Source organism: Sphaerodactylus townsendi, linkage group LG03 (assembly GCF_021028975.2).
Source record: "Sphaerodactylus townsendi isolate TG3544 linkage group LG03, MPM_Stown_v2.3, whole genome shotgun sequence".
Taxonomy (NCBI): Eukaryota; Metazoa; Chordata; class Lepidosauria; order Squamata; family Sphaerodactylidae; genus Sphaerodactylus; species Sphaerodactylus townsendi.
In genome coordinates this window covers 84455501-84476872 of record NC_059427.1, presented here as the reverse complement: position 1 = coordinate 84476872, position 21372 = coordinate 84455501, and the positions used below count along the sequence as shown (strand labels likewise).

The 21372-nt window shown below is 42.7% G+C and overlaps 1 protein-coding gene and 1 long non-coding RNA gene across 6 annotated transcripts in view; one reads left to right on the top strand and one right to left on the bottom strand.

Moving 5' to 3' along the window:
* Positions 1-18047, bottom strand: part of LOC125428457 — a 61400-nt gene extending 43353 nt beyond the window's left edge. For 3 of the 5 annotated variants that reach the window (XR_007243842.1, XR_007243838.1, XR_007243840.1), the window contains exons 1-6: positions 17293-18047; positions 16136-16219; positions 11831-11938; positions 7910-8035; positions 5299-5358; positions 3963-4048 (exon numbers count right to left, since the gene is read on the bottom strand). This is a non-coding gene — a long non-coding RNA (uncharacterized LOC125428457). Of the gene's footprint in view, positions 1-3962; positions 4049-5298; positions 5359-7909; positions 8036-11830; positions 11964-16135; positions 16220-17292 lie in introns of all 5 variants that reach the window. The other 2 variants (XR_007243839.1, XR_007243841.1) reach the window with 2 other exon arrangements.
* MYOT (myotilin) overlaps positions 1-21372 on the top strand; it is a 64045-nt gene that overhangs the window by 28579 nt on the left and 14094 nt on the right. Inside the window, 4 exon segments of the mRNA XM_048488587.1 lie at positions 3623-3646; positions 7806-7925; positions 9206-9410; positions 20364-20954. Of these exon segments, the coding sequence (XP_048344544.1) occupies positions 3623-3646; positions 7806-7925; positions 9206-9410; positions 20364-20954 (940 nt within the window).

Here is a 21372-nt window from a genome sequence, read left to right as displayed (position 1 = left end):
ATGCGGTACTGAATTTATATACTCAGTTAAATGCAGCTTCCAAATTCGCATAAGATATTTAAAACAGATGGCGTTCAACCTTTAACTCCTCTAACTCTGGGAGGGGAACAGCGGATCGCAGTTGTTAATGGGCACCTATCAGCAGCCGGCCTCCCCAAAAGCCCAGCGGAATAACTCAGTCTTACAGGCCCTGCGGAATTCATTTAGGTCCCGCAGGGCCCGGACAGCTGGCGGAAGAGCATTCCACCAGGCAGGGCCAGGGGCATGTAAAGGCCCTCGGCCCTGGTGGGAGGCCAGCCGCGATCATGAGACGGCGAGGGGGGCGGGGACCTCCGAATGGTAAATTGGCCTCTGCCCTGACACTTGCAGAGACCGATCGCTGGTAGACATATAGGGACCCAGAGACGGTCCCTGAGAGGAATTATGAAGGTCCCAGGACCGCCGTAAGGCCTTAAAGCAGCGTTAATAATTCAAATACCTTGAAGGACGATTCCGGAATTCAACTGGGAGCCAAGTGCGCAAACGGCACAACATCGGGCGCGATGTGATCTTCTGGAGGCACCTCCCGTGAGCAGACGCAGTCCGCCGCTTGTATTACTTTAGGACCAACGTAGTTCAATTTCCGGAATCAACCTCAAGGGTAGGCCTGCATAGAAATGCGAGTTGCGTAAATAGTCGCTAATCTGGAGGTGACCGTTGCATGGATCAATACTGTGCAGCCAGATCCCGCCTGGGAGAGTGAAGGGGGCCAGCCCAGCCGGAGCTCATGAAGATGGAAAAAAGCGCGAACCAGGGTTACATGTGCCCCCTGGATCTCCATGGAAAGAGATAGAATCCAGGTGGACCCTGAGGCTGGGCGACCTGTGGGGCCAGGGCCACCAATGAGACCCCACTCTTTCCCACACCGGGCAGCGGGCTGGAAACCCCCCTCCCAGCTGCCTACAGCCAAAAGGGATTCTCAAAATCCTTGCTGGATTCAGTTTTAACCTGCTCTTGTGTCAATCTAACCAGCCAACCAAGCAGCTCCAAACAATGCTGTAGGAAGCTGCAGAGAAGTGCGGTGTCTGCTCCCCCCTCCATCGACAAGACCATGAGCTGGGTATCCATCAGCTGCATTGAGTGGCACCTCCAGCCCAAAGCTCGTACTCAGCTGAGCAAGGGGTCGCATCACTAGATCTGTTAAATAACAAAGCGGGACAAACAGCGCTCCTGGGAGGCAACACCGCCAACAAAGCTGGCACCTCCGGAGAAGCTTCGGGTCCCCCCGCGACCACTTACTTCTGCTGACCTCGGTCGGTCCCGAGAGAAACAGTAGGCAATCCATTTGAAGGGACAGTACCCAGCACCCCAGAAACGGCCAGGCGGTGGGTCAAGAAGGGTCGTGATCAACCACATCAAATCGCTTCGGTGAGATCTAACAACACCAGCAGCCGCCGAGTCCGCCTCAGTCAAGCTTGCATGCGGGAGCGTGATCTGTGGCACGGGCGGACGAGAACAGTCTCAGTCCCGTGCTCCAGCACAGAAGCCGGACTGGAAGGGATTCGAAGGCGTCGAATAGCCCTCCAGAAACCTTCACTGAAGCTGCCCAACACCCACTCTCTCCCTCTTTGCACTTCCCCAGAAACAGAAAAGATTCGGAGGACGGGCGGTAATTGGCCAGATCACTAGGATCTAAAGATGGTCTTTTTTTAGGAGTGGGCGGACCACTGCCTCCTTCAGCCCACCCAGACAAACTCCTTGCTCAAGGGAGCAGTTGATGATAGCCAACAGGTGGGGTCGTAGCTCCTCCCGGCATGCTTTAATAAGCCAGGAGGGGCACGGATCCAGAGGACAGGTAGTAGGTCTAACAGCAGCCAGGGCTCTGTCAACATCGTCTTCGGAGAGCAGGGAAAACTGGGCCAACTTGATCCCATTGTCCCATTAGATTCTTGTATGATTCAGTTTCCATGGGCCAACTTGATCCCATTGTCCCATTAGATTCTTGTATGATTCAGTTTCCATGGCACACAGCTTAAAACTGATTTTCCAGTGACAGAATTCTGCTGATCCATTGGTAGTTCCAAATGCCAGCTAAGTAGCCATGAATTATCATATGGGAACATGGAGATAAATTTTAGAGACAATCTACAAATTATATATAACCAGCTTTTTAAAAGAAATGGGTAGTGTGTGTATGTGTGTCTCTGCGTCTGTCTGTGTGTCTATCTGTCTATCTATATATTACTATACTTACTATCAATATTTTAAAAAGAAAAAACACTTTGGCAATGGGGGGGGGGGGGCCTGGCAGCAAGTGTGATGGGATGGGAAATGATGCCAGAGGTAGGCAGGGAAGCTTTGAGGTTTGCACCTTTCCATCCACATGACAGCTAATATGCTTTGACTCCAAGATTTCCAAAACATTGGATCAAAGCAGATTCTGGAAACAATGGAGGAAAGGAAGGAAAGCTCTGGAAAAGTAATGAGAGGAGGAAATGTCTTGTAGATACTCCTAAAAACGCACTTCAATTTGGGAGCAGGGGCAGAGTAAATCATCCATATGGAAGCAGAATGTGTTTGGCTGGCTGTTTTTGGAGACAGTTCAGAAACCTGAATTTCATTCATGCGGCAGTACAAATGTTGATTGAAACAAGCAAAACTAATCACTGAGTTTTAGAATATCTACATTTACTGGTTTTGGCCTTAACACCGGATGCAGCTTGGAACCAGCTATGAGCTTGCAAGAGTGCTGTGCTCATCCAGGCAGAATTTACTGACTTCATATCAGTGAGGGAGCCTAGCCATGATGTCTTTGCTGTTCCTTTGAAAGAGAAATAAAGCAAAATCATTTAAGAGATTCTTGGCTAGATTTCTGAAATGTTATAACATTGTTTCAAATCTCTTGTTTATATGATTGGTTTTTTCAAATCCAGGTGGAAAAACAAGAAAAATGGTATACAAATAAAATAAAATAAAATAAATATATAGAATATATATGTAGGCTTTTGCCAAAGTGATTTCTATAAATGTTAATACTTGAATATAAAAATATTTGCAATATTTAATCTTCCCTTGTTTCTCATATTTCATTTTGAGATATACCAATAAAATGGTTTATGTACCAAAAAATGTAATGTATAGATGCAACAAATACATTTACAGAGACTCAGGTATTTTTGTTTAAACAAATATACTGAGCAAGAACTGAACTACAAATAGCTCCCCTACCAAAAGGTAGATAGAGGAAACTGTCTTAGGTAATGTATATGGGGCACTCTTGGAGGTTGGCATTGGTAGTTATTTCATTTTCCACCATGGTGACTCCTTCCTTAGGGATGGGATCAGAGACAACAATAGAGGCAAAATGCAGTACTATGTGACCCCTGAAGTACTATGCTTTATTACATTTTTCCAATCAGAGAGGAAGAGAGCATAAGATTTTCTATCTCAGACTCCAAAATATCTTCAGCTGGCTCTGCACTACAAATAGGCACTCATTAGCAAATACAGGTATGCAACCTGGTAAAATGGTCCTGAAAACAGCACATAATTTGCAGCCAGTTAAGTTTGCCTGTGCTAAAAAAAAAAAGGCGGATCACATTTTACAAACAATCCATAATTAGATTCTCTCTTTTTCCTACAGAGGCCTGTTTATCCCTGGTCCCTGGTAAGTATTTGTAAATAAGTAGGCATTTGTGCCAATCTAGCTAAAGTTACACAGAACTGTGCTAGTACAACAACTAGTGACAATCCACATTCACATCAACACATACATTCAGCCATCCATTGCATGACCATGTGCCAAAGACTGTTTGATATTTCAGGGTCTCAATGCAGATGTGCAGTCTCCCTCACTGGACTGCACATTAGCAAGTTACTTATTATATTGTCGATAAAAATAAACAAATTACCAAAAACAGCCTTCCAGATAAAAGTGACAAAGCAGCACACAAATAAAGCTCACTTAGTTCTTAGGTACTTACATGTCAGACATTTAGCAGTAGTATTCAAAAGGGGTATGATTTGCTGCCCTGTCCCACTGAGTTGAATAAGCTTATGTAGCTGAAGCCTAGGAAACAATACATATTATATGGTTAACGATGCTGCAATCATATTTAGGCAGAATTCAGTACAGAGTAATGTACAGAATTCAGTACAGAGTACAGAGCACCGCCCAGAGCCCCTAGAGGATGGGGCGGTATAAAAGTTTAATAAATAAATAGGCCAATAGCTAAATGAAAAATACAGGCTGTATTTTTCCAAGGCTACCTTTACAAAAGCTGATAGTGTTCTGCATACACTCAGCTCTTTTTCATGATGCATTATGGAAATGCAGTGGCCATCCGACTTAGCCTGGAGAGCCAACAAGCCAAGGCAACGAGAAGCGAAAGTGCCTTCCTTCAAAGTGTTAGCTCTCTAAATTACGGTATCCAGAGGTTTACTGCCACTGAATGCAGAGGTTCCATTTAATCTTTCCTATGACCCTAGTCAAAGCCACCATGAGACAGCTAAATCCTTCCAGAACAATCATTAATTCTGTTCTAATTTAAAGTTTTAATCGTGCCTTTGGGCCCAAAGGATGGGGGAGAGAATATGGTATAGTATAGCCTAAGGGTGGACAAACTGTGGTTTGTGAGTCCCATGCAGCTCTTTACCACATAATGTGTGGCCTGTAGCTGGGTAGGCTGGTGGTTTTACAGGTGAAATTGAAGCCTCCCTCCTGGCACTGTCTCCTTCCACATATGTTCTCATCCATGCCCTCTGTCTTGCACTGCACGTTTCTTTTGCTACAGGACAACTTAAGGTCTTAGGGAGGGCAGATAGGCATCCTGCACAGAGCTTTTCAGAGGCTAGGAGAGTGCCTATCTCATGGAAATTGACACTGGGAGCAGACAGCAATTGACTTGGATCTGGGCCAACTCAGTGGTTTTCTTGATGTCATTTCAGGGCAGGAAAACAGGGGGCAAGGCTTAATTCCCCTTCTCCCCCATGGGTCTCAATCAGTGGTGGGATTCAGCAGGTTCACAGCACTTCGGCAGAACCGGTTGTTAATGGTGCTTGTAAACAACCAGTTGTTAAATTAATTGAATCCCACCACTGGAACTGGTTGTTAAATTATTGGAATCCCACCACTGGTCTCAATGCAAACTGTGCCCCCAAAAGTTACATTTTTAAAATTTTCTGGGAGGGTGGAATACCAAACTTCTGAGCATCTCTGGTTTTGTCCTGAGACTGGAATCCAAAGTCCTACTTTACACTCACCTAATGAGCTTTTTGGGTTTTGTTTTGTAAAATAGCTGAGTTTTAAAAGTGGCTTACCATGTAGGATGTGTAAGTAGGGGGCCTGTATGCCCAAGTGCATGCCCAAGCTCGAAGTCCCTGATGGACACACAGAAAGAATTCTAGTGACCAACTTTGTTTTACAACACAGCTACTTCTAAAGCATTTAGCCAAATTGTAACGGCAAGCTACTTTGAGACTCCTTTGGTAAAGAAAAGAGGGATATAAAAACCAACTCTTCTTTTTTCAAATTAAATTAATTTCCATCTTTGCTACTCATTATAATATTTTAAAACAATTTAGCAGACATTATGTATAGAAACAGAAGATGCATATAGAAATTATTTTTAAAGGAAACAGTATTATTTGGAAACAGTTTTTACAGAGCCCCTTCTTAGTGTTTAAAACCATAGAGCAGGGGTCCCCAGTGTCTTTGATCCTGCAGGCACATTTGGAATTCTGACACAGCATGGGGGATGCAGCAACAAAATGGCTGCCACAAAATGGCTGCTGCAGGAGGCTGAGCTAGTCACAAAATGATTACCACAGCTTAACTTCAGTAACACAGTGCCGATCCTTGTGCTTTGGTGACAATTGCTGCCAAAGAAACATTTTTAAAAATCCACACTGACAATTAAATCTCAATAGTTAATCAGAAGCCTTGCTTGCAGCAAATATGACGACTCACAATATTTCTACTAGCAGCAGTAATCAGTAACTATCTCTAATTTACACATTTTTCTCCACGTTTTGACCAAATATTTAGTTTTAGCCAAATAAGTACCATTAGCAATATATGTTTTTGCCCCTTTTGTTTTTATTTTTGGCAGTCTAATTTAATATTAATAACAATTATGTACATTAATTATTATTACATATTTGTATTTCTCAATATTTATATAAAAGGCTTGTAACAAAATGTGCATGTAATTATAGAAATGTGTAGTATTTGTTCATATCTAGTTGTTCTCAAACATCTGACGTTTATTCTATGTAAAATAAAGTTAAGCAGGTTTAACCACTGATATAACCTGAACTTGTCATATTTCGGAAGCTAAGTTGAGTTGAGCAATGTTGAACCACTTCTGATAAGTTGTTTGCCTTGAAAACCCAATGGGGTTGCCATATGTTGGCTGTGATTTGACAGCACTTTACATACAAATACACGCCTGTGGCCATTACTACATTCCTTGGCAAATTCCACAATTTAATCACTAGCTGTGTAAAGAAGTATTTCCTTTTCACCATTCTGAATCCACTGCCTATCCGTTTCACTGTACGTCCTTGAGTCGCCTGCCATGGTCAGTCTGCTATGATGGGATCATTGGAAGGTCTTCCAACTGAGGCCTAAAGCCCTAAGCACACCAATTGCAGCAGCCACCTTAATAACAGTGCTGCAGCTCCTTCCAGACACCACCAAGAGACAGATGTCTTCTCCAAATATTAACTTTTTATTTTTATCATCTTTGTAACTCTTTACCACAAAGTCCACAAAACTTTACAGCTCCATCCAAAGAAGGAGGGCAGATCTGCCTGTGGGAGCGGTAAGTGCTCACTTCGATGAATTTGCTATCCCTGAGACACTTATGCAGCCAACCCCACTTTCCCCAGCAGTGGGACATGGTGCAAGATGTTGGAACAGCATCCCTGCACCTGTGCCTTCACAGGTGGGGAGAGGAGCCAAGTTTAGTCAGCTGTCTCCTGGCCATTTGCCACCTTACGCTGTCAGTGGTTGGTTTACACTTAAGCCACCTAAAAGGTGATGCAAATCTATATAACCCCATAGGTTTCTTGGCAGCAGAAAAGCTTTTTCTCTTTGCAAGACTCCCGAGGTTGCCAGGAAGCCTCTCTGGGAGCAGCACAGCACTGCAGTCATCTGCTTGGCCATTTGGATTGGGCTGCCCATTGGCTTGAAGCTTGCAGAGGTTTCAGCAACAATATGGACAAGTTTGCAGAGAAGTCTTCACTTTCATTTGAAATAGAAAATAGCTCCACAGAACAAGTCCTTTTTACTTAATATTACCTAGTTTGTGGGGGGGAGGGGGGTTGCATACAAAACAGTTGTTTGCTGATGTTAGTCAACAAGGTTCATAAGTATGGCAAGATTCATGGGAGTTAGCCTTTGTTGTCTTCAGTGATAGACTACTGGTAGATAGGAATCCATGCTTTCCAGACACATTTGCAAGACTCAAAATAAGAAGCAGAGTAGAGCAATGCACAGAATTAACATTCCATACTGCACACAAACCTTTATTATATAAACAGAAGTTTTAATGAAATGGCAGTAGCACTTGTAAGAGTAATCAAGCACCAAGTATATCCAAGTATACCTGAGTTTTAATTACAAGCATGAACAGCAAAAGCTTATTGCATACTTTTGAAATATTTTTCCTGGTGCTGTTTTGTTTTCATCACTCATAACATTAAGTCCTGAATCTATGAGAAATTAGATAAATTTGCACTACTGGTTTCATGTGTGCGAGTGATAAAGCAGTGTAACCTTCGGCTCACAGGTTTCTGCCTCATGTATAATTTCCTCCTTTCAGAGGAAGTTTGCACGTTGGTGATCACAGAAGCGTTCCCTGAAGATTCTGGCTTATTTAGATGTGTGGCTGAAAATGAGTTTGGCGCAGTGGCATCCAGTGCATACCTTTTTGTTTTCCCAGGTAACTGCAGATTTCTCTCCCCCTAAGCAGTCCTTAGGGAGTACAAGACGTTTTCAGTGTTAAGTTTCTGCTTTAGAAACATGACTCTTTTCAACCTCTCCTTGTTTAACCTTGGGACAGACAGGGTTCAGTGTTATCACAGAATATAAGATCAGAACAGAAATACATTTAAAGAAATGAAAAACATGTCTTGTGGTGCAGATCAGTGTAGGGAACTGGTAAGAAAGTGTCCAAAGTGGTACAGCCCACCTTCTGATACGAGCTCCCTCAGACAGGCAGTAAGAAATGTAAGTTGCTGTCATTACCTGCTAAAGGGTTGACATTTAGCACAGTATCTACTCAAGCTAACATCCCTGACAAATTCACAGGCTCCTCCTCCTTTAAATCCTTATCTGTATCAATCAACTTGCTTGGCTGGTACAGTCTATGAGGTCATTGGTGGTGAAGTGCAGCTGTTCCCAGGCTTGTAGGTCACTGTCAGTGAAGATCTGAATTAAATCAGGATTGGTTCTGTTCCAAAAACAGTGCAGGGCTCTGGCATGGTTCATATGTCATGACAAATGCTCAGCCTTATGCTTCCCCTCTACTCCTCATGTATGGTTCAGAAATTAATCGCTTTCACAAAAAAACAGTTGCCATTTCACTAAAATTATAAACTTCAAATCCTGAATTCCAAACCACATTTTGGAAGCAGGAGAACAAACCTACAGTTTGTAGTTCTGACTTAAACTATGACTGGCCACAAAAGTGGAAATGCTTAATGTGAAAGGAAAGGGTTACTTGACCCTATGGATTTCTATGGCTTATTCTCATGAAGGGATGCAAAGAAAAGGAGAGAGAAAATAGTCTCATGTGACTTGTGCCTTTTAATTTCAAAAAAGTACTCCAGACACTTTCTATTTTCCCTTTATTGGCTCTAGATTATATACTAGATTCCATAAGGATTCCAATCTTAGTAAGCCATCTCAGGCAATTTTCTTGGATAGGCTGGCACCATGAAAGTTTTCCATCTAAATAATAGTTCCTCTATCCTGGCTGAAAATGTGATCCTAACTAGCTGCACAATGTCAGCCAGTTATTCAGGTTTCATTTTAAAGTACTGATGGCAACCAAGAGAGGATAATAGAACTTCTTTGAGTAAAGAATTGACAGATTAGGCAGTTTTACAATAAAGATTTTTTTTAATTGCCTTTCTACCTCCACAGAAGAATAATATAATGGTAAGAGTTGCTGTCATTGGTTTAATTTCTACTTGTGTCACTAAAAGAACTGTTTTCCAGGAACAGAAGAAGGTTTAAAAACCACTCCAGTATCAGTACCAACTATAATGAACATTACTTATGCACCTAAGAGCAATTACTGGTCCAATGCTGCTGGCCCAGCAAACCAAGCGGAGCATACAAATTCCTGGTGGCAGAATTATGGGGATGAGAGCAAGGATTTCTGTGGCATGTATGAAAACCCTTCAAAGAACTCAAGTTACTGGTAAGCCAATAAAACTGAATAGCCTCTCGAGCAGCAACTGCATTTCCAGAAAACAAACTACAAACAGTATTCCAAAAACCTGCCCTGAGTGTATGCTATGTATGCATTATAAAAGCCTAGCTGTCAGTTTCTTTGCATGCATGCTGTAAACTTACCCATGCTATGCGCAGGGAAGCTTTTGTGCCACATATCCTTTGCAAGAGCTTGCTTCAAAAGAAAGATTGAATGATATTTTGACAGACTAAAAAGACTTCTGCACAACCACAGGGCATGAACATACTAACCATGAAATGTAGCCACACAGATTTGCCAGAGTAATATGCAAAGTATGCAGATAATCTCTCCTGTCTGTAGCTACTGTGCCATCCATGGAACTGAAAATTCACATTAGCTCTGAAACTGTTGGAGATCAACACCAGAGCAAACTAGAACCAGTGCAAATACCCTTGCCAACTCTGCTAAATAGCTAATATTGCACTCTAACAATACCTAGGCATCCCAGTATCATATGTTTCCTGTTACAAAAGAGAATTTCAGTGGAATCAATTATTCCATTTCTAGATTTAGTAATCAACCTTCTAAGGCAAAATTACCTGTTCATAACACATAATTATCAGAAAGCCATACAAGGGTTTAGGTGGATTAATTAGAAAGATCCCATGGAATGATTAAATCTTCAAAACGTTATTTGTAATAGCAGGATTGTACATAAAACAGAGGTGCAGTCCTATCGGAAGATTTCAGTAACTCTCCCCCTTTTTTCATTTTGCTGGAACAAATTTTTGATATGTTACTTTAATTAATCTGGTTCTTCCAACTGAAATTTGCATACCGTGTTTCCCTGAAAATAAGACAAGGTCTTATATTAATTTTTGCTCCAAAAGATGCATTAGGGCTTATTTTCATGACTTTGCACCCCCCATGTGACCAGATCAGCCGCGCCGGAGAATCTGTAACTAGGGCTTATTTTTGGAGTAGGGCTTATATTTCAAGCATCCTCCAAAAATCCCGAAAAATCATGCTAGGGTTTATTTTCAGAGAAGGTCTTATTTTCAGGGAAACAGGGTATAAAACAGCTGTAATTAAAGGTAAAAACATAAAGGGATTATGACTCATTTCAGTTTAGGGTCATATCTATTTACTCTCATCAGTTAGCTTCCTCAGGATTAGGGAACTTGCACAGTGAAGAGATGGACTCGATCCTGTGCACATAGAAATATATAAGAATTATTCAGAAGTCCAGGGTACCATAAACAGCAGCCTTATAGTACCTCAGATCTACCTCACAGTAGCTCTAGACTGAATTCCCACTGAAAATTTAATCTAGCTACAACCAAATTTCAAAAGAATCGGCACCTTTTCATCCACGTTCCAACATCCTCACTGCAGCATGTTTCTACTGAGGACGTCTAGGCCTGCCTCTTGGGGGAGAGCCTGCTGTCAGGAGTGCAATTGTTAATCTAGCAGCACCAAAATTTCAGAGTATCTTTAGGAGACCCTCCTGATGATACCACCCAGGTTTGGTGAAGTTTGGTTCAGGGGGTCCAAAGTTATGGACCCTCAAATGTGTAGCCCCCATCTCCTATTAGGTCCTATTGGAAACAATGGGGGATGGGGCACCCCCTTTGGGAGTCCATAGCTTTGGACCCCCTGAACCAAACTTCACAAAACCTGGGTGGTATCAATAGGAGACTCTGCTGATGATACCACCCAGGTTCGGTGAAGTTTGGTTCATGGGGGCCAAAGTTATGGACCCTCAAATGAGTAGCCCCCATCTCCTATTATCTCCCATTGGAATGTTTTTTCAAAAAGGTGCATATACAAGCAGATCCAGGAAAATCCTGTGATAAGGGGCGGGGGGGGGGGGGGGATCAGAACCAGGACTGATCTGCGTTCCTCGGTTCGGCAGTGGGGAGATTGTGAGAAAACCTGGATATTTTGAGTGACTATCCCAGAATTAATCGCCAGTGGAAAATCGCCCCTAGCTATGCTTTTAGATACCCCTATGAAATATCTGAAAGCACAGCTACAGCTAACAAAGGAGCAAGCTAAAGGACACTTTTGAATTATTAGGGGCTTGAGCGGGCTGGTATCTCTGCCATCTTCCCCCACCCCTTATTTTAATTGCCATTCACTGCTCTCAAAATTCTGGCCTTTATGGAGCTTTTTCAGTTTTCATCATGTACTGTCCTGAAGGTATTTTTTTTCCCTTCTTGGTGAATTTACCTTCTTATCAGAAATAGTAGCTTGCAGGGGACTAAGAGGGGAGGGGAGGAATAATTTGGAAATGTCACACCCAAATCTCCCCCTCCTGGATTATGTAAACTTCTGGAAGGGCTTGAACAGCCTGGTTTATCTCCCCCACCCCCTCCCCCACCCCCCTTCCTTTTAACCAAGGCTAAGCAACTCAGCATTCTGACCTTCTGCTGCATATTTAGTCCTCATCATCCAAGGTTGGTTCTATAAGCTGGATCAAACTGGAATCTAGAATGCAGTCAGACCATATCAAAGTTTTGCCTCTGAACAAGCTGCATGGATGACATTGAGATGCACCTTCACAACCATGGGAATAATTCCAAACATCGTCCATTGAATGCAAATGTTTTGGAAAAGGAGAGAAGCATATAAAGAGGATATTGTCACAAAAAAGCCTACTACTGAGAATGTTTAGAAGACCCTTAAGAAAAAGCCGAACCATTACAACAAACTAATATCTGTGCTCTCAGCAGTGTATGCTCCCCTAAAAGAAGAAGAAGAGTTTGGATTTATAAAGAGACTCAAGGTGGCTTACAAGCTCCTTTCCCTTCCTCTCCCCACAACAGACACCTTGTGAGGTAGGTGGGGCTGAGAGAGTTCTGAACATACTGGGACTAGCCCAAGGTCACCCAGCAAGAATGTAGGAGTGCAGATACACATCTGCTTCACCAGATAAGCCTCTGCCACTCAGGTGGAGGAGTGGGGAATTAAATCCAGTTCTCCAGATTAGAATCCACCTGCTCTTAAACACTACACCATGCTGGTAAATCCTGTAGTGTTTGTTGAGGCTACTACATAGTAATTATGCACATTGTTGCATAATTCACTGAAAGGTCCTTACATCACTGTACTCCATTTTACCCTTGCAAACTTACCTCTGAGATAGGTTAAGCTAATATGACAGTCCCAAGCTCACCCAGCAAATAACCTAGGAAACCTAGGTCCTACTGATTCTCAGAACCCTTTTAAGATTATATGTTTTAAATGTATGTTTATATTATTAGCTTTAAGACCATTTTATTAACTGGTTGTAGGTGATTTGGATTGTGGGTTTTGTGTGTGAGTTGGTGGTTTTTGAAATGTGTCACCATGGTTTTATTTCTTTTTAGAGAATTAAATTATTTTGAAAACATATACAGAATTTGCCTCAGAAACATGCACAGGCAGGGTATACATCTTTTAAATAATAATTAAATGGTATTATGGTCAGAATCCACATATCACTGAATATTCCACTATTGTAATAACTAACTCCCTCAATTGCATTTTATTTATTTAGACATTTAGACCCCCCCCCCTTTTCTCCCCAATGGGAACTCTTTTTTAATTTTTTAATTGATGTCTGGGCTATCAAAAATGGTTTTCAACTAAGCATTCTGAATTCCTATTGGAATCAAAGGTGCTAGGATCTGACCAGAGAATGTGACCTTTAACACCCTCACAGCATTTTATGAATATGATTATTGCACTAAAAAAATTTTTCTCCTGTGAGGCTTCAGTCAGGACATATTTCCTTCTCACAACCACTTTTCTCGAGGAGGAATTTATGTTGATTGGTACCTAATTAACACACCACCCAGAGTGAGCGTCCCAAGTATTGGTATGCAAGCTGGAATCCAGAGGCGTTCCTCCCATTGGGCAAAGAGGGCAGATGCCCAGGACGCCCCCTTGTCGGGGGTGCAAAAACTGCAAGTTCGTTTGTGGGATTTTTTTGTATTTTCAGTGTTTTTCTGTTTTTGGCCTGCAGAGGGCGCAGTTTTTAGGCTAGCAGCACCAAATTTTCAGGGATGTTTCGGGAGACTTTCCTGATGCTATCATCCAGGTTTGGTGAGGTTTGGTTCAGAGGGTCCAAAGTTATGGACTCCAAAAGGGGGTGCCCCATCCCCCATTGTTTCCAAAAGGAGCTAATAGAAGATGGGGCTACATCTTTGAGGGTCCATAACTTTGGACCCCCTAAACCAAACTTCACCAATTCTGGGTGGCATCATTAGGAGAGTCTCCTAAAGATTCCCTGAAAGTTTGGTGCTTCTAGCTTAACAATTGCACCCCTGACAGCAGGCACCCCCCAAATTTCCCCAGATTCTCCTTTTAACCCCCCCCCCCCCACTTTGGCATGGATTTAAAGGGAGAATCTGAGGTCTCCAGTTAATGTCTGTTTAAATGTCTGTTTTTGGCCTGCAGAGGGCGCAGAGGGACATTTAAACATTGAAAGTGATGCTGTTTCAGGGTGGGGGAAAATCAACCCCAAAATAGCATCACTTTCAATGTTGTTTAAACTGGGGATCCCAGATTCTCCCTTTAAGGAAGATTTAAAAGGAGAATCTGGGCTCCCTAGTTTAAACACCATTGAAAATGATGCTGTTTGGGGGTGGATTCCAGCATCACTTGTTTAAACTAGGGAGCCCAGATTCTCCTTTTAAACCCACCTTAAAGGGAGAATCTGGGATTCCCAGTTTAAATAACATTGAAAATGATGTTGTTTCCGCTAACTGGGGGGACTTGGCACAACACCATAAAATGTTTTCATAGCAGTAATAAAACATTTTGAAAGCATTTTGAAAATGTTTTCAAAAAAATATTTCTGCTGTGTGGCATGGCCTATTGCTGTGTTTAGATTTGTGAGTTGGGGCATGTTCAATAATGTAATGGTGAATTGGAAATGACCTGATGTAAAAAATCATTGCTTGGTCACAGTGTGGGAGGGCGGCTGCTCATGTGGGGCCAAACTCCAGTTTACCTAGATACGCCACTGGGCGTAGCTACAAGGGGACCAGGGGGTACATGTTGCACCGGGCACATGCCTGGGGGGCATCAAACTCAGGTTTTGCCCAGGGCTCCAGTTTGCCTAGTTATGCCACTGCTGGAATCAGATTTAACCTTGTACCTTCATCTCTGACAAAAGGCAAACAATAAAAAAGGAGACAAGCAATCTGAAAGTTGGTCTATTTAGAAACGTTTTTTCTCTTCCCTAAATCTTAAGGTAGCCTTAAAAAGTAATATTGATTTTACTGTATTTTGAACCATTAGTTCAATTGGAAGAAAGAATTTCTTCAAAATATTTAGTTTGTAAAGGCAAACAGCGGAACAAATCATTGCATTCTTTTTTTGTCATTTGTGTTCAGGCTCTCTATCTTATAGGCGAAATTGCAGAACAGTATTTTGGCTGACCCCAAGTTTATCTGGGCCTTGCCATTTCCAGAAGTCAAATCAGAGTTACAAAAGAGGAGGGATATGTTTTTCTTAAAGTAAGCCATATATCCTAGAGAATCCTTTACAAATCTTTGTGACGATGCCCCACTGACTTCAGTAGAATTGTTTTCAAGTAAATATGTTTAGGTTTGTAACCTGATGATGATATTTTGGAGAACAGGCCCACAAAATCATATAAAGATTCTTCTTCCTTTTATTTTTTAAATCCCTTTTTATGCTGCCAACCCAGAGCAGCTTACATCATTCACCTTTCTTCCATAACAATCCTGTGAGGTAGGTTAGGTTTAGGGAGCATGACTGGCCCAAGGTCACCCAGTAATTTTTCATGGAACGAGTGGGGATTCAAACAGGGGTCTCCCAGATATTAGTCCAACACTCGTAACCACTACACCACACTTGCAATCTCACAATTCAAAAAATCTTAAGAACTCAGAAGAAATCATAGTTCATTATGTTCAATCATTTTTGCATTTATTATCAAGTTCAGGTTCAGTTTTTATTAAGGACTGCTAATCGTTTCTAGACCCACCCACGATTTTTTTAATGTAATGGCTATGTAGCTACGTCGTCACAAAGCATAGAGCTTCATGACCAAGAACAGCACACAAACATGTGCCCATTATTTGCATGCGGCTTCGTATGCAAGAAGAAAAAATTAAAAGGCGCATTCCTGCCCGCCCTGAATCTCCCGTTCTGCGCATGCCCAGGAGACTTAGTTGTGATTGGCTGACAGAACAAACAGAGACTCAGGGCAGGAAAACGATTCCCCATGATACCAGGCTCATTCCGTGTTCTCCAGAAAATGCCAGAAAAGATGTACTTTCCTGGCGGTTTCTGAAAAACCCTGGATGAGGGGGGTATTGCAGGGCTGGCACGGGACTGAGTCAAATTCGACTCAGGAGCCATGGGCAGTTCTCCCGTTGTGCCGGGACACCTACCAGGGCTATCACATGTTATTTCTCCTGTGGGGAATCGACCATTCACAGGTGGTTTGCCATTAACTGCCTCTGCTTCACAACCCTGGTATAGGTCTCCTATCTAAATACTTGCCTGGATTGATCCTGTTTAGCTTCTGAGATCTGACAAGATCAGGCTAGCCTAGGCTATCCAGATCAGGGAAGCATAACATTTTTCAGATTTTTACATAGGAGGAAATAAACATTTGGAGGGCAAGCTCCACCCACCTATGTCCCCTTTTTCATCTTTTCCACTCATTTCTTGGAAGGAAACCAAGATCAAAGCAGCAGAGTGCCACTTACCCATAATGTTGTTTGGAGTGGCATTCTTTCTTTTTCCAAAAAAATGTTCAACATTACAGTGATGATGACCAAAGGAAAATAAACCTGCAATAATATGTCATGAAAAATCTGTTACCAGGCAGATCCTGCAAAACAAATGTTGATTCTTTATTGGCACTCAAATTGTTATATAAAGGAAACAGTATGTTGGCAGTGCATTATGGAATCAATAGAACCCCTATCAAAGCATCCTTGTCAGCAACATAAATCTCATTGAAGTCAGTGGGACTTATGGGCAAACAGGTTTATCAAGGATTGAAGCCTTAATGCAGAAGAGCTAGAGAAGAATAAAGTCTGATTTTCACAGTGGACTATAGTTGCAGTTTCTACTTCAGTTTAAGCCGCAAAAACAATAATAAACTCAGTGGCTCCTGACTTTAAGATGAATCACATGCAATTATTCAGATTCCCAATTGCTGGGGTTGTGCTCAACCTTCACTGCAATTGAAATAAGTGTGAATAGTTGGGCAGCGCAAATCCCCTCCGTTGGTGACACATCACAGTGTCAGCATCAGCCTATCAGAGGGCACTTGTGCAGATTATACCTAACAGAACTAGGTAGGCACTAGGTCCCAAATGGCGCATTCTCAAACAAAGATGGTCCAGCATGTGGCGAATGAAGTTACAATTTTGTTTTTTTCTTTTGGTGAGCCAGAGTACAGGTGGTGCCCATCCTTCATTCTCCAAATTCCCAAAATGCCCACCGGCTCAATGACTTTGAGGCCCCTGACTCAAAATGTGAGCTACACAATCCCCCGCTCTCCATGAATCTTAAGAGGTGACCCTGGGCAGCAGCTCTCCCTAGCCTACTTCAGGAGGGTGCTGTGATCTTAAAAATGGGATGAGGAATGAACCAACACTGCTTGGAGCTATTTGGAGGAACGGCGGGAAACTGATAGGAAAGAAGCCTGAACTGTGATGTTCTTATTGCGATGCAGCACATGTAAGCTAAGAGCGACGGGGTAATTCTGTGGGGCTGGCGCGCCAAAACCTTCGAGGAGCGTGGCGTGCTTCTTGTGAAGGCAAGGGCGATTTGAAACGGCTTTTGTTTCGCCTGGCCGGCGCAGAGCAGTTTGCGCCTCTCGGCTGAGCAACTGAAACGTGGGCGAAGAGCAAACCTTTTTGCAGGCGCTTCTTGTGGCTGCGCAACCGAAGGGCCGGCCGTGGTTTGCTGAGGCTGTCTGAAGAGTCTCTTTGGGAGGAAGGCTGAGGGCTGTTTAAACAAAAGGGGCGCCGCGAGGATTCTTCCTGCAGCTGCAAACCTGGTCTGAAATCTGATCGCGTGCGCAAGGATTGCCGCTGGGCTCCTTCAAAATCAAAGTCTGCTCGGCGGGGAGGGCTCGCTTGTAAGCGCTCGCCGAGCCAGAGAGAGTCAAATCCAACACGGTGGGACCGGTCGCTTTGCGTCTGCAGCGCTCCTCGAGTAGTTCCGTCGAGGTCCTTCACCTAATGGGACTTTTTCGCGGGTATCGAAACTTCTTCAGGATTCCAGTCTTGGCAGTGGGCTTCCAGGCGCCGGCCAGCTGCCTCCAACTATTGCGGGAAATTTCGGTTTCTCTCCTCTCGCTTCCGCGTCCTCCTTTTTTAAAGGGGACTTTTGGCAAGCAGACCTCACTGCATTCCTGCCAGTTAGTTGGTGCGTGTGCGTTTGCTCCTCAAAATATTTATGCGCTGGTATTTATAGTTAGGTTTGCTGCTTGCAACTGGTCTCCCTTCTCTCTGCACCCATTCCCCACTCCATGGTGTGGAAAGATTTGTGCAGCTAAAGCTCCCTTACTTGGGAGTAAAGCCTGACTGAACTCAGTGAGGGTTGGTTCAAGCTGCCTGTCGAGAGGTCATTTCAGCTTTCGCTCGTTTGCCCCGTCCCGTTGTAAGGGGCAGCGTTCAAAAACGGCGGAGACTTTTATTTTGACACCTTAGCCTGGGTTGGGGGGACAAGCGAGCCCGTCAGATGTCATGATTTGGCAGCGGATAAAAGTCACTGGGCTTATTAATACTAAGATAAGGAGACAGCTATAATGACTGTAGGCTGTGCCAGTGAATGGTCAGCCTTAAACATTGGTTGAAAAGCCCTCAGGTGGCGCCTTCCTTTGGCTTAATAGGTAAGATCCTTTTTTGTTCCGCTATTCCCAGTTGGCTTTCCCGCGCTCCGTTTGTCCGGGGTCTGCAAGAAAGATCTGATTGAACTGTAGTAGTATCAGAGAGGCGAGGTTTCAGTTAAGTGCGTACAGTGTGTCGGGAAAACTTTGTAAGTCTTTAGGGAAGGGAGGTGTGGTGAAACGATTTCTTGAGAGTAGCGGGAACGCTTAACCTGTTGAGGAGGTCTCTCATTCATTGATGCGCGGGCGGTTGGAGCCTTTTGTTCTGAACTGGGGGTGGTTATGTGAAAACCTTCTGGCGGTTCTTCCTAGCACTTTTGAGGCAAGCCAAAGGCTTTGATTACAGTTCAGTTTCATATTCCTGGCTTTGGGAGGGTTTTTGTTTCCAGTTGCTGGAGAAGTCATATTTACCTGAAATTAGTCTGTGAGTTCTCTTGACAAAGAGAAATGAATTCTTGAATCAGTAAACTAATAACTTGATCTCTTGGAGGCTTCATGGAGGTTCTCTTATGAAAGGAATGTGGCATGGTGTACATATATAGCTGCTAGACAGCTGGTCTGGAGAAAGCAGCTGATGGGGTTGATTTTCCAATGGAAAAGCTGCTGGCAGGGAAGAGGTTAAGCATCCTCTTGCTCACCCCTGCTGCTTTGTTCAAAATAGCAGCCTTCTGAGGCTGCTTTTCTGGCTTTCCAAGTGTGGGGTGTGGGAGTTGGACACAGGAGGGTTTGCCCCACAGCCAAATTTTTAAAAATTTTTTAAAAAATTAGTTATACCTATGATCCTTTAAGTAGTTTCTGTTAGATTTCTTAAATAGTTTCTCTTTTTATAATCATTCCGTTAATTTTTTTTAAAAAGGCAGTAAGTACCTAAGGAGTTGACTCGTTTTGAAATACATCTTATTTCCAGGTATACCTTGCACAGCAACTCTTTTTCCATGAGTGCAGGCTCTGCTGCCCCACTTTCCTTTGCAGATATGATTCTAATTATTATAGCAATGATTCTGTAACAACCAGGATATAACAAGTGCTGCTATCACAGTGGAAATTTCTGTAAACTACCAATGCAGTCCTCAGCAGAGGTACATCCTTGACCTCATTCTATTTAGATTGATTTAGAAACATGTAACTCTGTTAAGGCTTTCACTGTGTGTCTGTGAATGCCCATGTATAAATAGCTGTATAAAGCTACTGAGAATCTTTGTGAGTTGCATAAATACTTTGGTTATCTATAGGTTGAATTCCATAACACTATCCTTCTTCAACATAGAATGCTTGTTAATTGGACAGAAGATCAGGAAATCTCAACGAAATCTTCAAGGGTGCCTATTGATCTAAAAACTCTAGATATTGGGAGGAAAGTAGGGATGGGGAGTCTAGTAGTGAGTTTCTTGCCATATATTAATGTTGATTTATTTCCATGCAAAATTCAGCCATCTGGGGAAAATATAGTGGGGCACAATTACTACCATTGTTACACAAAGTTAGTTTCTAATAGAGCATATGCAGCTGTAGTCATTTGCAGTATTGTATTGTTCTGAGGGTCTCTAGCAATTATGACTGCTACAGCAAATATGTAACGAACAAATACCTTTATTTGCATTATTTCTATACCTCCCTTTCGGGTTTAGGGCAATTTCTGACATTCATAAAACCATAGCATAATAAGTAAATTGATGACTGTTCCCCTTTTAAAAATAAGCAGCACTATATAACAGCAAGTTCAGTGGGAGAAGGATGTAGACTGTAAATAGACATGTAAATGTGTATGGATAATTGCTTCAGTTAACACTTGTGTAAACAAGTGAGATGCTGGTGGTGACTCATATGAAAATTCTGCTATTTCCTAAATTGTAGGTAGTAGTGGTCAAACACAATTTGAGGACAAAAACAAAGTATAAAGTTTTCAGATAGGAAAAGAAAATATTAGGTAAACATCTCTTAGGGAAGTTTTAGTTGCAGAATCCACTGCCAGAAAAAGGCTGTGGAGTACATCCTTCATTGATATCCTTCCAATTCTAGGACTGAAGAGACTCTTGGTAGTTGTTATGGCATGCCATTTATTTATTTATATTTTTATTGTTTTCCTAAAGGGATTATCATCATCAAGACAGCCACTCTTTCCTGAGGCAAGGGTTCCTTTCCACCGAGGAACCTAGCCAAGAAAGGCCACAAAATTTATCATCCATTTCTTCCAAACCACCAGCCCCAAACCCATTTTCACCCAAAGCACAGGAGAACTGTGAAAGCCTCCCAATGAGTGTCAGTAACCTCCCATCTGTATCCTCTATGTATCAACCAAGCATGTTTAACTATGAGCGTCCAAAACACTTTATCCAGTCTCAAAATGCACATCAAGAGAAACCACAGCCTCCAGGACCTGAACCATCTACTACGCTTCCAAGCAGGCAAACCAAACAGTCTTCCATTCTAATCCAGCCATGTCACCCTAGTGAGAAGAAATTCTCTTCCTCTTCATCATTGAGCTCGCCAATCTCGCTCTCCTCGCCTTCCTATAGCGCTTCATTTCCCGTAACACCTGCATCTGCACAGTCTCCTGCTAGCTCCTCATCTGGGCAGAGGATTTCATCCATGCATAACCAATCCCCTGCAGCATTCCTTTGCTCCATTTTGCCCTCCCACTTTGATTATAATAGCCAAGGTCCTTCCTCAGTGGAATCCAAGTAAGTATGCTTTCCCTTGCTTTGAATTGTGTGTATGTTTATGCCTCTTGAAACACTCCATATTGCTGAAATTGTGTGTCCATCTCAAGTCCTTTCCACACAGTCCAGGTGTTGACTCTGCAAATGGGAGAACAGGGAAACTGGGCTAGGCAAATTTTTAACTACCATCATTTTCCTAATATGGGATGCTTTTTACTGTTTTCCATAATCAAAAAGAGGTATGAGCTGTGGGATTTTCCCAAAACCTAGCAAAAGTGAAGATGAGGCTTTAAAAAAACAAACAAACTCAGATGCAAGATGTTACTAGCATTGGGAAATACTTGAGGTAAATGTCCAAATCAGTCTGGAAATACCTCGGCTTTATCAACAATTTGGTCATTTTGTGGTGAAAGATGCAGTAATCCCATTGATTTATGGT